The sequence below is a fragment of the Pleurodeles waltl genome, chromosome 3_1 (genome assembly GCF_031143425.1).
Source record: "Pleurodeles waltl isolate 20211129_DDA chromosome 3_1, aPleWal1.hap1.20221129, whole genome shotgun sequence".
Lineage (NCBI taxonomy): Eukaryota > Metazoa > Chordata > Amphibia > Caudata > Salamandridae > Pleurodeles > Pleurodeles waltl.
Window position 1 is genome coordinate 71,038,435 of NC_090440.1, and position 14,323 is coordinate 71,052,757.

The 14,323-nt window shown below is 46.4% G+C and overlaps 1 protein-coding gene across 1 annotated transcript; it reads right to left on the reverse strand.

Annotated features, from left to right (window-relative positions):
* Positions 1–573: 573 nt before the first annotated feature.
* On the reverse strand, positions 574–13,683 carry RAG1 (recombination activating 1). The gene is made up of 2 exons (XM_069221819.1): positions 13,597–13,683; positions 574–7,243 (listed from the first exon to the last, which is right to left on the reverse strand). Exon 2 carries the CDS (start codon positions 7,221–7,223, stop codon positions 3,984–3,986), a length of 3,240 nt encoding a protein of 1,079 aa, XP_069077920.1. The 5' UTR covers positions 7,224–7,243; positions 13,597–13,683; the 3' UTR covers positions 574–3,983.
* Between the last annotated feature and the right edge of the window lie 640 nt (positions 13,684–14,323).

Consider the following 14,323-nt stretch of genomic DNA (forward strand, 5'->3'; position numbering starts at 1 on the left):
CTTCCTTGCGTTAATGATATGCAAGGTAGGCGTTCCCGTCTTAAAAAATGACTCCGATGCATATGCGTCGTATTTATTCTCCCAGGCAAAAATGACGCCCGGGAGTGGGCGGGTCTAAAAAACCCGCATTAGCGCCGGATTTTAGCGCCTGGGTCAGGGCAGGCGTTAAGGGACCTGTGGGCTCAGAATGAGCCCAGAGGTGCCCTCCCCTGCCCCCAGGGACACCCCCTGCCACCCTTGCCCACCCCAGGAGGACACCCAAGGATGAAGGGACCCACCCCAGGGACATTAAGGTAAGTCCAGGTAAGTATTTTTTTTTTTTTTTTTTTTGTGGCATAGGGGGGCCTGATTTGTGCCCCCCTACATGCCACTATGCCCAATGACCATGCCTAGGGGACAGAAGTCCCCTGGGCATGGCCATTGGGCAAGGGGGCATGACTCCTGTCTTTGCTAAGACAGGAGTCATTTCAATGGGGGATGGGCGTCATAAAAAAATGGCGCAAATCGGGTTGTGGCGATTTTTTTGCCTCAGCCTGACTTGCACCATTTGTGGACGCCCATACGCCATTTTCCCCCTACGCCGGCGCTGCCTGGTGTACGTCGTTTTTTTCAACGCACACCAGACAGCGCAGCCGGCTAACGCCGGCTAACGTCATTGAATAAATACGGCGCCCGCATGGCGCTTCAGAATGGCGTTAGCCGGCGCTAATTTGTTTGGCGCAAAACTGCGTTAGCGCAGTTTTGCGTCAAAAAGTATAAATATGGCCCTGTGTATGTGTGTGTGTGTGTGTTTGTGTTTTTTGTGTGAGTGTGTGTGGGTGTGTTTGTGTGTGGGTGTGTTTTTGTGTGAGTGTGTGAGTGTGTGTGTTTGTGTGTGTGTGTGTGTTTTTGTGTGTGTGTGTAAGTGTGTGTGTGTGTGTGTTTGGGTGTGTGTATTTTTATGTGAGTGTGTGTGTGTGTGTGTGTGTGTGTGTGTGTGTTTGTGTGTATTTTTGTGTGAGTGTGTGTGTTTGTGTGTGTGTGTTTTTGTGTGAGTGTGTGTGTATGTGTGTATGGGTGTGTGTGTTTTTATGTGAGTGTGTGTGTGTGTGTTTGTGTGTGTGTGTGTGTGTTTTTGTGTGTGTGTGTAAGTGTGTGTGTATGTGTATTTGGGTGTGTGTATTTTTATGTGAGTGTGTGTGTGTGTGTGTTTTTGTGTGAGTGTGTGAGTGTGTGTGTATGTGTGTTTGGGTGTGTGTGTTTTTATGTGAGTGTGTGTGTGTGTGTGTACGCGTGCACACATGCGTGAGAGATACTTCCAAAGGCTTCACTTTGCTCACCTCCCATGGTAGCTGACAAAGATAAGCTAATGATGCAGGACATATAGAATTGGTTAGCTGACAGTGACATGTTTTGGCACCGAAGCACCACAGCCTTCTGCACAGAAAGGCGGCAGAAGAAATTGGAATTTATTCCAAGATGATGATCTACAAAACTCGCATGACAATGAAGCCTTAGAGTACTTCTGACTATCTGTCACCATAAAATCACATCACTAGCATAAAATGAGATGTGCTGAAGCAAAAGTGAGAGTTTCCAACAGTGTTTTAGGACAGTTATATATGCTAGTTCTTTGATAGTCCCAAGTTAAAACCTTAAAAATTGATGCACAAAATCCCAGAGGTATGTTTTTTATTATTCTTAGCAGAATAAAGACTGTACTCAAAAATATATTGTGTTTAGAGTTAAGAAACTGCTGGTTAAGATACAAATGCATTTTTTTCTGGTGTACAGAAATGATGAAAGATGTCTTATTTCTCATAGATCTCAAACTGACCTGAAGGAACAATAAAATTAAGTCTCAACTATTTGAGTCAGTCAGTGTAAAAGGCCTGAATCTATGAATACAGTAATCATCAAAGAAAGACAAATCAAAAAATAATATGGCCACCCTGCCAGGTGACTCTCGGCCAATAAATGATGTCCTCTTACAGTGTAACGCACCCATAGCAATCCATGAATTATTTAACACAAGGGCCTGGCTACGATATGGCTGACTATCAAAGTGATCAGCTTAGCTGTGGTTTTCAACCAATATAAAATGCCTGCACCCTTAAGAATTCACTAACCCAATGCTTGAATATGACAATAAAGGGGGTACTTGTCACCTCCATCATCTATGGAAAATTTGTCTCCGCTTATAAAATCCACAAAAACACTTGCATACTTTAAATTGGCCAATGCAATCACCCGCTGATTCCCGATCACTCAGTGAGAAGATGTGCTGTCCCAGGTTGTAGTGACAATACAATCACAGATGATTTCCACTTTCAGGTGTATACCGGGCAAAAACACTCATTGATTAGTGTGAATGTTTGAATAAATGGTTCAAATCCTTTCTTGGATGACTGTGAGTTTTGCATTTAAGGCATGTGTGAACTCAACGCAGCATATGGATATCACAGCTTCTCAATAGCTCCAAGTCATATGCAACACCTTTCAATAAGAGCTAACTATTTAGACAATTGCATTTGTATTCCCTTAACCTTTACTTTTCCCCGTTATACTTAGGGGCAAAAAAAAACCAGCATGCAATGTGTTTATCGGGCAACAGTTAGGGCTAGCTGATGGTGCCAGAGATTAAAAAGTTTATTGGCAGCTACGTGGGAATGTTAGTGAATACCTTCTTCATGCACCGACTGCGCAGTAGGATTGTGGGTAGATTTGCATATTCACGTCTTCTGCTCGCACCCTGCATCTGTGCCGAAAACTCTTGATAGAGGACTATCACATGGTGTGCATATATTGTTAAATATCTACGTGTAGAACAACATGGCATGTTCCTTCTTATAAACTGAAGGAGCTCTACCTCAATGTACATTGCACTCAAGCCTGAAAATGGCTGCACTCTGTTACTTCACACTTGCAAATCACAGTTTGCATCACACAAACCATATTTGCTCACTGCATGAATTTGCATAACGGCAACTTGATAAACCGAAGTGCTGGAAATAATCTTGAGTAACATGCAAGATAGGAGGACATCACTGTTATGCCATCTAGCCTGGCATGCTGTGTTAATTCACTAAAACGAGAAGAAAACTGGAGGCATGGGAAAATCAAGAAAATTCATCAAACATTGGGAAAACTGAAATTGAGTACTTTTGATTTCTAATTTCTGATTGGCGCGTTATAATATACATATTCTTCATGATTACTTCGTATTGTGTGCAACTCTTCATATTTTGCAATCTTCATTATGACTTAGATGTAAAATGTACACAACTTCGAGCTAGTATTTTACAATAGTTCATCAAAAGTAGTATTACTCTTCAAAATAATAGAAAACAACGTCCAACTTATGGCTTTGTAAAGATTCTCAAGAGATACCCAGGCCCAGGTTCACTATAGGCCTAGGTCAGTCTTTGCATTGTTGATCTGTCAAAGTCCCATCTCGAACTCCCTTCTTGGCAAAAGGCAAACATTGGATCTCACTGCTGGTCACCTATTTCAATAATGCTAAAACTGAAAGGCCAAGAATTGTCGAGAATGTCCTTTTTTTGTTGTACCCACTTTCATGGCAACAGTCTGAGGCGAATCAGGGTCTTTGCTATTGAAGAATTTGCGGCAAAGCGTCGCACACAGCCTCAATCTTCGAAGTCTGGGTTTCCATGACCCCCTTCGGCAGCTAGCCGTTCAAAGGTGAGTGGATCACTTAAATACTTTTAGACACCTACATGCCTTTTTGATTTGTGAATCACAGAGTCCATTGCCAAACAAACTCTGAGACGTCTGTCCACAAAATGGGTTTCCCCCTTTTTCTCAACTGCGCTTAAATCACACTGCTCCTGAACTAGACTCTTGGAGTGCCCATCTAGATTCCTCTGTGTCACAAACTCCTGTTTCTGGAAGCCTTGCAGGTGGTTGTTACAAGGAGCTCACCTTGCAGTTCCCTGTTCCGTACATTGATTGGCAAGAAAACCAACTTAAGATGGCCGCCACGATCAGAACTCTATTGAATCTAATAGTTCCTCTGAATTATCCCCACCCACTGAATCATCCAAAAGGGCTTCTGGGTCGATTGTGAACCCCTGGCTCTTCAGTGCAAGGTGTGCATTCATGAACTTCTGGAGGTGCTTAGAGGTGTAGAGCCAGTGGTGCTTTAGGACATCCTCCATTTCATAAAACTTAGACTGCCTGGCGTTCATTTTCCTGAATCGTCTGAAGAGCTTGTTGCCTGATTCGTTCCCTTCACTTGCCCAGGCGCCGATAGACCCGTCTCGCTCAATTATCTCAGGCACGTGGGCCAGCGTCTTGTGGAAGTAGTTTGTGATTTTGCCCTCATACCGGTACTTGAACTTGGTTGAGAGAAGCTCAGCGAAGCGTTGAGAGTTGTAGCTGTACTGGCAGAGGAGTTCTGGGCACTCCTTGCTTGGGCAAGAGGACCGCCATACTGGCTTCATTTTTAGGTACATGTCCATGAGTTCGCGTACAGCCACCCGCCGTTCCTCTGAGTGGATCAGCTCACAGACCGCGTCGACAGTCTCCTGGGACATCAGTTTCCTTGCGAAATTACCGTTCATTCTCATTATGGGCTTCAAGTTCATCTTCTTCCTCAGATGCTTGTCCAGAGTCGACTGCCACCTTTTTCGCTCCTCTTTTGAGGCGTTGGGGTTCTTGAATACCTCCCCTATTTCGAGCTGGAATATCTTGTAAAACTCAGCGGCATTTCCAATGTCACAGTGCAAAGCGTCGATGGAAGGGAGGGTCTCGATGAAGGGCTTGGCTGAAACCCCCTTCACTCTGTCCCGCAGTTCGTCGGCTGACTCATGGTGTCGGTTGGACCGCCACATCTCGTACCGCTCAAGGTTCTCCTTGTGACTTCGAGTGATGGAGTGGAGTACAATGTTCTGGGAGGCTTCAAGGCGCGTCGAGTCACAAAGGGTACAGATATAGACTGAGCCTGAGGCCTCGAGGCCTTCAACCTCTCTCACAAGCTTCTCATCATATCCTGTACCCCTGAACACAAACTTAAATGTTCTGAGGATGCCACCAAGTTCAAGCATCAGTTCACTGCCTTTCATGGCCTCTCTTTCTGCTATCAGTGGGCTCAAGATGGCGGTTAGTGTCTCATGGTCAGATTCATCAGCGAGCATGAGGCACAGGGGCTTGCAGCACAGCTCTGAGTTTGGCTTGCTTTCTTCAAAAATCCTCACATTGTCTTTGTTGTGATGGACGCCAATGGTCATGATTGTGAACGAGAAACGAACTGCCTTTTCCGGAACCACTGGTCCACAGCCATGCTTCTCACTGACATCACCCATCCCGTCACAGGACTCCTTGACGACCACCGTGAATGGACCACTCAAGTAGTCGTCCAGTTCATGAGCTTTCAGGCCTTCCAGAATGTCCTCCTCCATGTCCTTCAGAGTGGAGACTAGCGCAACATCATACCTAAACCGTTTTGAGATGGTGTCTACAGGGTATTCGTCGACAGACTGCACCAGACCGGATAGCCCATTGATGATGCCCACTTCTGTGTTAGAAGATACATTTTTCAGAGGAGGCAGCCATTCAAATGGGTGGTAGCCTGGCAAGAGGGCTTTCTCGGCTGTGCGGAGAGCATGCAGAGGCTGGAAAATCTGGCGCCCGGTGATGGCTTTCACGGTCCGATACATCTTGTGGTATTGACTGCAGCTCAGGAAGGTGTTCACTCGGATGGCCAAGCACACAGATGGGTGAAGGCCTGCCCCCCGGCCCTCCATCAGGGCTTCCAGTTCGTCTGCCTGACGGTGTTCATTTCTGGCTCTCAGGGCGAGAAGGAACAGTGTCAGGCACACTGACTTCACGTCGCCGCCCTCCTCCTTGTCAGCAAAGTCTTTGACCAGCATCTTCAGCTCCCTGAGTCGATGTTTCTGTGCTCTCCGGGTGAGGGTTAGCAGGTGCTGCCTAGGGCGTCCCCCTTTGTTGATGTGGGCATAGGCCTCTTTCCCTTTGATCTCTTTGTGGCTGCAGATGTGCTGATTGTACTTGGCCATGGTGACCTCCTCGCTGCAGTTGTCCACCGTGCACCTCAAAACCAGGGTATTCAAAACCGCCTGGAAGGATTTCACTGGGGTGGCAAGATCTGTGGGGAAGCAGGGGTATTTGCAGGAGGGGCAATAGCTGCCCATGAGCTTCAGGCACTTGAGAAGGCAGATTCTGCAGAATAGGTGCTTGCAGGTAGTCTGCACGGGATCCGCCAGGATGTGCTGACAGACTGCACATGAAATGGACTTTATAAAGTCTTCCGGATAGTCCACAACAAGGAGATCTGTGCCTAGGTGAATCTTCTGGCAGTTGGCAATCTTCTGAATCAGGACTTTATTTTTTTGAATAAGTTTCCTCTTCTTGGCTTTTATTTTCCTGGTCCGTTCTGCGCTCATCTTTAGCCTCTTGGCGAACTGTAGGCTTGATTGCGGCACCATCTTTCTTTTGAGGCTGTGCTTGGCAGAGCGACAGACCCCGCAGTTAGCCGAATGCGGTTGCCATTCTACTGCACCGTTCCTGGGGAAATAGACCTCGCAGGGCGTGCTGCTGAACCTCTGTTTGATGATGGCCCAGCAGTTGTGGCAGAAGCTTGTGGGGTGGACAGTGTCCATGTCCCCTCTGACGTCAATCTTGAAGACCTTTGCGATCAGCTCTGGCCAAGATGTGACCTTCTTCTCTTTCCGTCGCAGAAGCTCCTGCATCTCCTGGTCCACTGGCCCATGCACTGGGTGTCTCCGGTGGTCTTGGCCGGTCTTGAATGATGTCCCACAAATGCGGCAAAGTTTCTGAAGTTTGTCAGTGTGGACTTCCATCTCTCTCAGGTGTGAGCGGTGGTTGTTGATGTTGGATTCTTGCAGTGCCGCCTTGATGTTGGTGAGTGGTTGCGCGTCTTCCACCTGTGCTGTGGAGAGATGCAAACCAAGAGGAGGAGCTTGTTCCAGAGAGCCTGGATCCTCCATTTCAGCTTCTTCCGGAGCTCCAGGGCGCTCCACCACAGCTTGTTCCCGAGAGCCAGGTTTCTCCACTTGCTCTTGTTCTGGAGTTCCGGAGTCGCCTGCCTCACTTTGGTCAGAATCAGGAAGGCTTTCCAACGGCGTCTTCTCAAAGGAGCGGACCCGGAAGAGCTTGAACTTCCATTCTGAGAATTTGGAGTAGGGGTGCTGGATCTCAGATGGTATGGTCTGCCGAGGAACGCTGGAAAGAGAGACCTCCATCTTCTCTGGAGCCCGCTTTCCTGAAAGTAAAAAGAATATTTATTAACTATTGTATTCACAAAAATGTAGGGAATCTGCGTATGTTTTAGGATTCAGTGATAGAGCGATTGTAATAAAGTTCTTCAACATTTTTCAAACTAATCAACATTTATAAAGCCTTCCAAACATAGTGTGTTTTTGTCAGTATGTTGTAAAAATCCGGGTGAAATCCGACAGACAGTTCCCATTATTACTTGACTGAAAGCATTTGTACCCAACTCCATACTACAAAATACATTTATTAGGGGGATGTAACCGGTGCTTAATTTGAGCCGGTGGTTTCCCGTGCTGGGGGAGGGGGGCACAGGCACTTATTTTTGAGGGCCAGCACTTATTCACTTATTTTTCTGCCTCAAGCAATTACTGCGAGCAAAAGACACATATGGGAAAGACAGAGGAAGAGAAAAACAAAACAGGGGCACGAAGGGAGAAAGCAGAAAACTGCAAGAGTGAGCTGGGGGGGGGCAGGGAGTGGCTGTAAAGGGATTAAAGAGGCCAGAGTTGCCTTCAGGGTGACACCGCCTCACTATTCTGTGCTCGCACATTTAGTTGTAGCAGCCGCGCGTTTTAGAGGAGAGCTATGGGCACCGGCACGTTTTTATTCACAAATTAAGCACTGGGGATAACACCCCATAAACCCCTCGTTCCCCCGCCCCCCACCCCGAGCTACGTCTCTGAACCTCGTTAACAGCAAGACATTGTTATCAGCCAACTGAGGTGTGTGGTTTTTTTTTTAATTGTCGAAGCCTAGAAAAAAAAAGCTGAGCCAGCGGTGTCCAGATTGGAATCTGTTACCGGCAGGAAACATACACGACTTGTGCAGCCGCCCGCAGGTGCATTAACCACAGAGCTAACAACTAGCAGTGCTCACCAACGACACGGAGAAGGAACACCCGCGGGAACTAAGGAGAGGGCGAAGGAACAGGAGGGAGAAAAGTGGGAAGAGAGAGAAATGGGGAGACAGAAATGGGGAGAGAGAACTGGAGAGAGAAGAAAGGAGACAAAAAAAGACACAATGCATGAGGAGAAACAGGGAAAGGACGAGAAAGAGGGGAAAAGGGAGAGAAGGAGAGAGCGACAGATGGGTGAGAGAGCAAATGTGAGTGAAGGACATGAGGAGCCAGAGAAAGACGGAAAAGAGTGAATCAAGGGAGCAGGGCACGGAGTGAAAGAGAAATAGAGAGATACAATGTAATGATATTGTACAGCGAGAGGCGAGAGGAAGATGGGAGAGGGCGAACTCTGAAGAAACGAGAAGGGAACCGAGTGAGTGAGGGCAGGAAAAGAGAGTGTGAAGAATGAGATAGAGACGAAGAGGGAGAGCAGGGGAGGGAAACGGAGGGAGAGAGAGAGATGTAAGGAAGATGGTAATAGTAGGGGGGAGATGGAGTGAAAAAGGGAGGAAAGACGGAAAAATAAATTGATAAAGAGGGGGTGAAAGAAAAGAGATGAACAAAGGAGAGAGAGAAACAGACGGAGAAGGAAGAGAGAGTGAGCGGTGGGAGAAAGTGAGTTTTAAAGAAAGAAAAGATAGAGTTAGCGAAATCAAAGAGAAGCAGCAAATGACAGAAAGGGAAAGAAAGTGAGTGAGAGAGATGGAGAGAGAAAGAGGAGAGAGACATAAAGAGAGAGGAAAAGATAAAGGATGAAAGAGCAGGAGGCAGGGGAGAGATCCAGAGAAGCAAAGAAGAGAAATTGAAGCGCAGCTAAAGGAGTGAAAAAGGAGAGGCAGGAAGATATGGGGCGTGAGAGAGAGAAGGTGCAGGGAGAGAAAAAGATAAAGACATGGAAAGTGGGGGAGGAGAAAATGGGGGGTCTGTCAGAAACTCTACAAAACTACTGGCCTGGGCAGCGGGGGGTGAGCTGGAGGGGGTTCTCCGCTAGAGGGAGACAAAGTGACATCCAGGGGTGCCAGCAGGAGCAGGAGGACGTAAGGTAAATAAGCCAAAGCAACGCGCACCCTGTGTCCACGAGACCCCGGTCCTCGCTTCTGTGCGCTACTGTGCTGGCCAATATTTGCGTTTGAAATGAATTATAATTCTTCTTAGCTCAGTGGTTTTCAAACTTTTTAATGCCGCGCCCCTCAGTGGGAAAAAAAAATCATCGCCCCCCCTAGAATTTTTCACAATAATTCTGTTAAGTTGACAATGTTTAAAAATGTTTAGACTTATTCAAACATTGCAGTTAAATTCTGTTACCTTTTTTAAAATGCAATAAATTGTTTTCTGCTTAAAACAAAGCACTGTTATCTGCATAATGCTTTTTTTGGGCAGAGCTTGGCGCTCCCCCTGCGGTACCTTGAGGCTCCCCGGGCGAGGGGGGGGGAGCACCTCCCAGTTTGAACACCCCTGCTTCCTGCCTTAGCTTATGCCTGGATATCTGAGAAAGGAATTCTCCTTAATGAGAGATACAAGATGCAAGGGTAAAGTGTGATTTATATTCAAAGATGGCCTGAGGTGTAACACAAAGGGTGGCGGGGTCCAAGGGAATAATTCCTTCTCACCCCTCCACTTCACCTGTTACTTCTCCAGGCCCGTAAGATCTCAGAGTGGACCCCCGCCTGACACAGCCATGGAGGCAACTGGATTGGAGGCAAAGCTGGCAGTATACCACAAGCTATAGAGAATATCCATCTACCTGTCAAGGTGCTATCCATCACACTGACAACCGCTGGGCACCCATAACACCACACGCGCCTCAGTGGTCATCGGGCATGGCATGGAAACACTTCCTGCATAGGCTCAAAGCCAAGACAACACACTTCCAACCCACACCCACACTGTGTAGTGCCCTACTGATGTGGAGAAGCACTTGAGTGCCCAGATAGGGGTAGTTAGAGCTACAGAAATGCTACAACAAAATACAATGCTTCTGCAGAGAGAACTTGAGACAGTGAATAAAGGTCTGGATTTATAATGGACACCGACATACTGCTTCAACCAACGCCCCATGACTCTCCACCTCTGCCTGGTGCCCTGCTTGTGTTTCCTTGAGTCCTGCATCTGGTTGCATCTGTATGTACTTACAGTACCTGGAACTCCGAAGCCACCTGTGTGTTCACTGAGTCCCAAAGCTCTCTGAAGAAGCTCCAATGCAGAACACTGATGCTCTTGAAACAGATATTTGTACTGTGGGAGCTATTGATCAGCAAAGGAGGAGAAACTAAGGGTTACCCCGTCACAAGGGTGACGGACAGCACGACCGCCGAAATATAAATCCCATAGGATATAATGGGATTTATATTTTGGCAGACGGGCTAACCCTCACATTTGTGATGAATAACCCGTCCGCAGAAATCTAAATCAGGCCCTAGTCCACTAGGGTCAGACTCGCAAAGCTGGAGTCTGAAAGTATTTCCTTTCTGATGCATCAAAAGGACAGAAGTTGAGCAGACAGAACATTTTCAGCCACAGGTGCAAATTAGGAGTGAATCTGAGCACAGTGTAAGGCATGGTCCTTACTTGAACACTAATGCCACTCCCTCCCCAGGTGCACAGTGGTCACCCTGTCTGCTACCACTGTGTGTGGGATCTCAATGTTATTATTCTACTTCTAGATGCAGTCTGCGGCATGAGAGTGCCTCCAGATTGGCTGGATGGTGCCCTTTGGTGCTAAGCAAAAGAAAGAAAATAAAGAAATACATCATCATTCCCAATCTGTCACTGTATCTAGCTTCTTACCAGATGTACCCCTTTCCTGCCCTCCATCTGATGTCCTCTCATCTCAACTTCTGTACCTCCATCTCTGGAAATGTCTCCTTCATGTCCTCTTGCCTTCGATACATCCTCCCCACATACACAGCTTTAGAGCCACCCGTTCCTCTCCCTCTCCAGCCACCCCTCTCCCGCTATGTCTCTTTCTATTCTTCTCTCCCTCTCTTCCCCTCACTTGCTTTCTCATTGAGTTTACTGGAGTCTCACCAAGGGCCACCACTCACCTGGAGCTCCCTCCACAACCCTATGACATTTGGAGGGCTTGGGTGAAGCTGCAATGGCTCCTTTAGCATGGATAAAGACCTCCTTACTAGACGGTGCTGTAGAGTCCAACTTAGATCCAGGAGGATCAGATCCAGGTCAGATTCTGAGGATATCCACAGATGATAAATACACAAACAACACATCTAAAAAAAACACTAACTTGCGCAGTCTGGTCACCGCCAGAACCCAGATGATCCCTGTCATGCGTGGAGCACCAAGGGATCCATCTCTTATCACCACGTATTCAACCACCACATGAAGCCCCTTGAGACTTTACTCACCAACAACAGCATCAAATGAATTATATAATCATTCCCTTTGCACCTATCATCATGATATCACATCTTATCACCACTCACAATCCTTAAATGTATTTGTTCTCCCCTTTTATTTGCTTACTTTCACAAAGTACTTTGAAGTAGCCATGTGGAGACAAGCAAGCACTTTATAAAACTTCTTAAATAAACAAATATGCTGATAATACACAAGTCTACTTGAAAGACCATCCCCCCAGACGTTCAGCTCTTCAAGCACTGTCTCCACTTATGTAGACCTCAATATCTACCACCTACCTTAAGCTTAACCCCTCTAGGACAGACTTTCTACTACTAACCCAGAGCAACAAATAACATCTTGTCCAGACCTTTCTCAATGATACAAAACTGGACATAGGTGAACCCTACCTTTCACCAACTGCTGAATTGCTTGGATTCACCCTGGACACCAAAGTCCTCCTGAATGCACACATTGTGAAGAAAGCCAAGAAAGCCTGATACTAGCGCTCTTTACTGAAGAATGGGAAGCCATCCTCCCAGAAAGCATCTTTAGAACTTAATTAAAGCACTTGTACTCTCACATCTGGAAGAGAGATGATCACACCACCCTCACACTGATGGAACTCATCTGGCTCTCTTTGTCAGCCATTCACACAAAACAAAGGGTATCCTACAGCCTATTATCATCACGGGCAGGTAACCTCCAGGCAACATTCCTTGTTGTTGACACCCGCTCTATTAGTGGCATGCGTCATCATCAAGTCTCATCTTGGTTCCTAAACACCATAATCAAGGGAGCATTTGTGGTAATGTCCTACTGGGGTCTCAAAAATACCTAGAGCACACCCAGATATCCCTTTAATAACAGGTGTCGCTGGTATCAATAAAAGCAGTGCAATGGGTGTTGGTAGGATGTAATGCCCTTACACCCTCATCAGTATCGACATATTTCAGTCTACTATATGGCCACTAAGGAAAGTCAATAACTTTTTCTACATTTGCACCAGCGCAGAGTGTTTTTATAAATACTCTCCCTCTCTTTTGAGTGTAACAATCCTCATTTACTGATTCAGTTAAGTGAATAAGATTAGGATTTCTGAAAAGCGAGTGCAATTTCCCTGTATGGATAACTCACCCTTATTAGTAACAGAACTCTCTGGACTTGAGGTTTAATTTTACAGCTCAGTTGGCTGAGGGGCTGTAAACTATCTGCAGGAAGCAGGTCACAAGGTTCAAACAGGACCACTTTGATTTGTTTAAATGAAATTAATATATGAAGTACAAGTATGCAGTTATAACACTAACAATGTGTGTAAAGAGGCTTGTGCAACTCTCTCTGCACACATATACACATCCATATGTTTATGTATATATGTTATTTACATAAACATATATAGAGAGAGTTTGTGTATGATGCTCTATTTTCGAGAAAGTACTGAATACATTCAAGCGCCTGAAGTCTTTATTTGACAAGTACCATCCCACTCTTGCTTTATAATCTGGAAAGTAAGACTTACCTTTCCCAGATTACTCTCAATACCTAAGGTGTGCTTTTGCATCTGTAGGACATTGGCTCCATACATTACAACCCTGGGTCCCAATGTCCACGTTTTAATATGTCATTCTAGATTTGTTTTGTGCAAGATTCCCACCCATCCAGGTTCAAGAGCGCTGAACAATGCATCTGAAGGCTGGATTCAAGTACAGGTTGAGTTAAGTATTTGCCTACTTGCAATATTATCCGAAAAGAGTTTACAGTTGGAAGGCATATGCATAATAATAATATTTGCAAAACATAAATCATGTTTCAGAGCATAACTAACAATAACTGTGGGGAATAATATAGGGAATCTATGTAGAGAAAAATATTTTTTTCTTAATCTGTAGATTTGCCCGTTTCTCTTTGCTCTCAGTTTCTCTTATAAATGAATTGAGATACCGGATACACTAATTTGCCCAGGATCACACATTTTGGCTACAGACCTAGTTGGGATTAAATCTTAGTTGCACGGACACTTCATCATGAGCCCATAGCAGCCCCCACATGACCCCCAGAGCAGGTGAAAGTTTCCATCCACTCACCTTGTCCCCACGCTGTCCCTGCTGCACTCAAGGCGCTTCCCAGTGAGAGGCCAGCAAGTGTTAGTGATAAAACTCAGTCGCCCTTCTCGCTCATGTGTTGAGGGGGTGCTGCGGGGTGTCTTTTTATCCAAGCTTCCCTGGCCCTGGAAGCCTCTCCTGCCAGCGCCCCCATTGCCAGCAGCCAATCAGGAGCCCTGAATATCACCCCTTCTCACCCCAGCCCCTTCTCAACTGCACCTGCTCTTGCAAAGGCCCCGCTCTTGTTGTTGTTTACGGTGCCCAGTAACTGCTGCCCTTTGGGGCATGCACAACCGCCATGACCACAACTGGCTGCGCGCTGCACCAGCGACTCCAACACAACAAGTTATCGCAGGGTAACCGCAGACCACAACAACCCCCCAATGCCCCCTCTCAGTTCCCCTCAGCTCCCCACTCCTCACCTGCGCCCTGTTTGCGCATAACAACAATTTGCTGAATAACTTATTCTGAACCTGCTTCTTGAAGCCTCATACGCTTGTGCGCGGTACTCATCTTATCGACTTTACACGGATGAAAGGTGGAGCTGGACTCCCTGGCACTCAAGCCGGTGACCAGCGCACTGAACAGAATTCTGCAATATGCGGCTTTGCCCGTGGGTCTGGGTTATTCCACATGTGGCTGTCTGGTTAAAGATTAAAACGTGCCCGAGGTGGAGAGAATAGAGGCTGAAATGAGAAGCCAACCACCA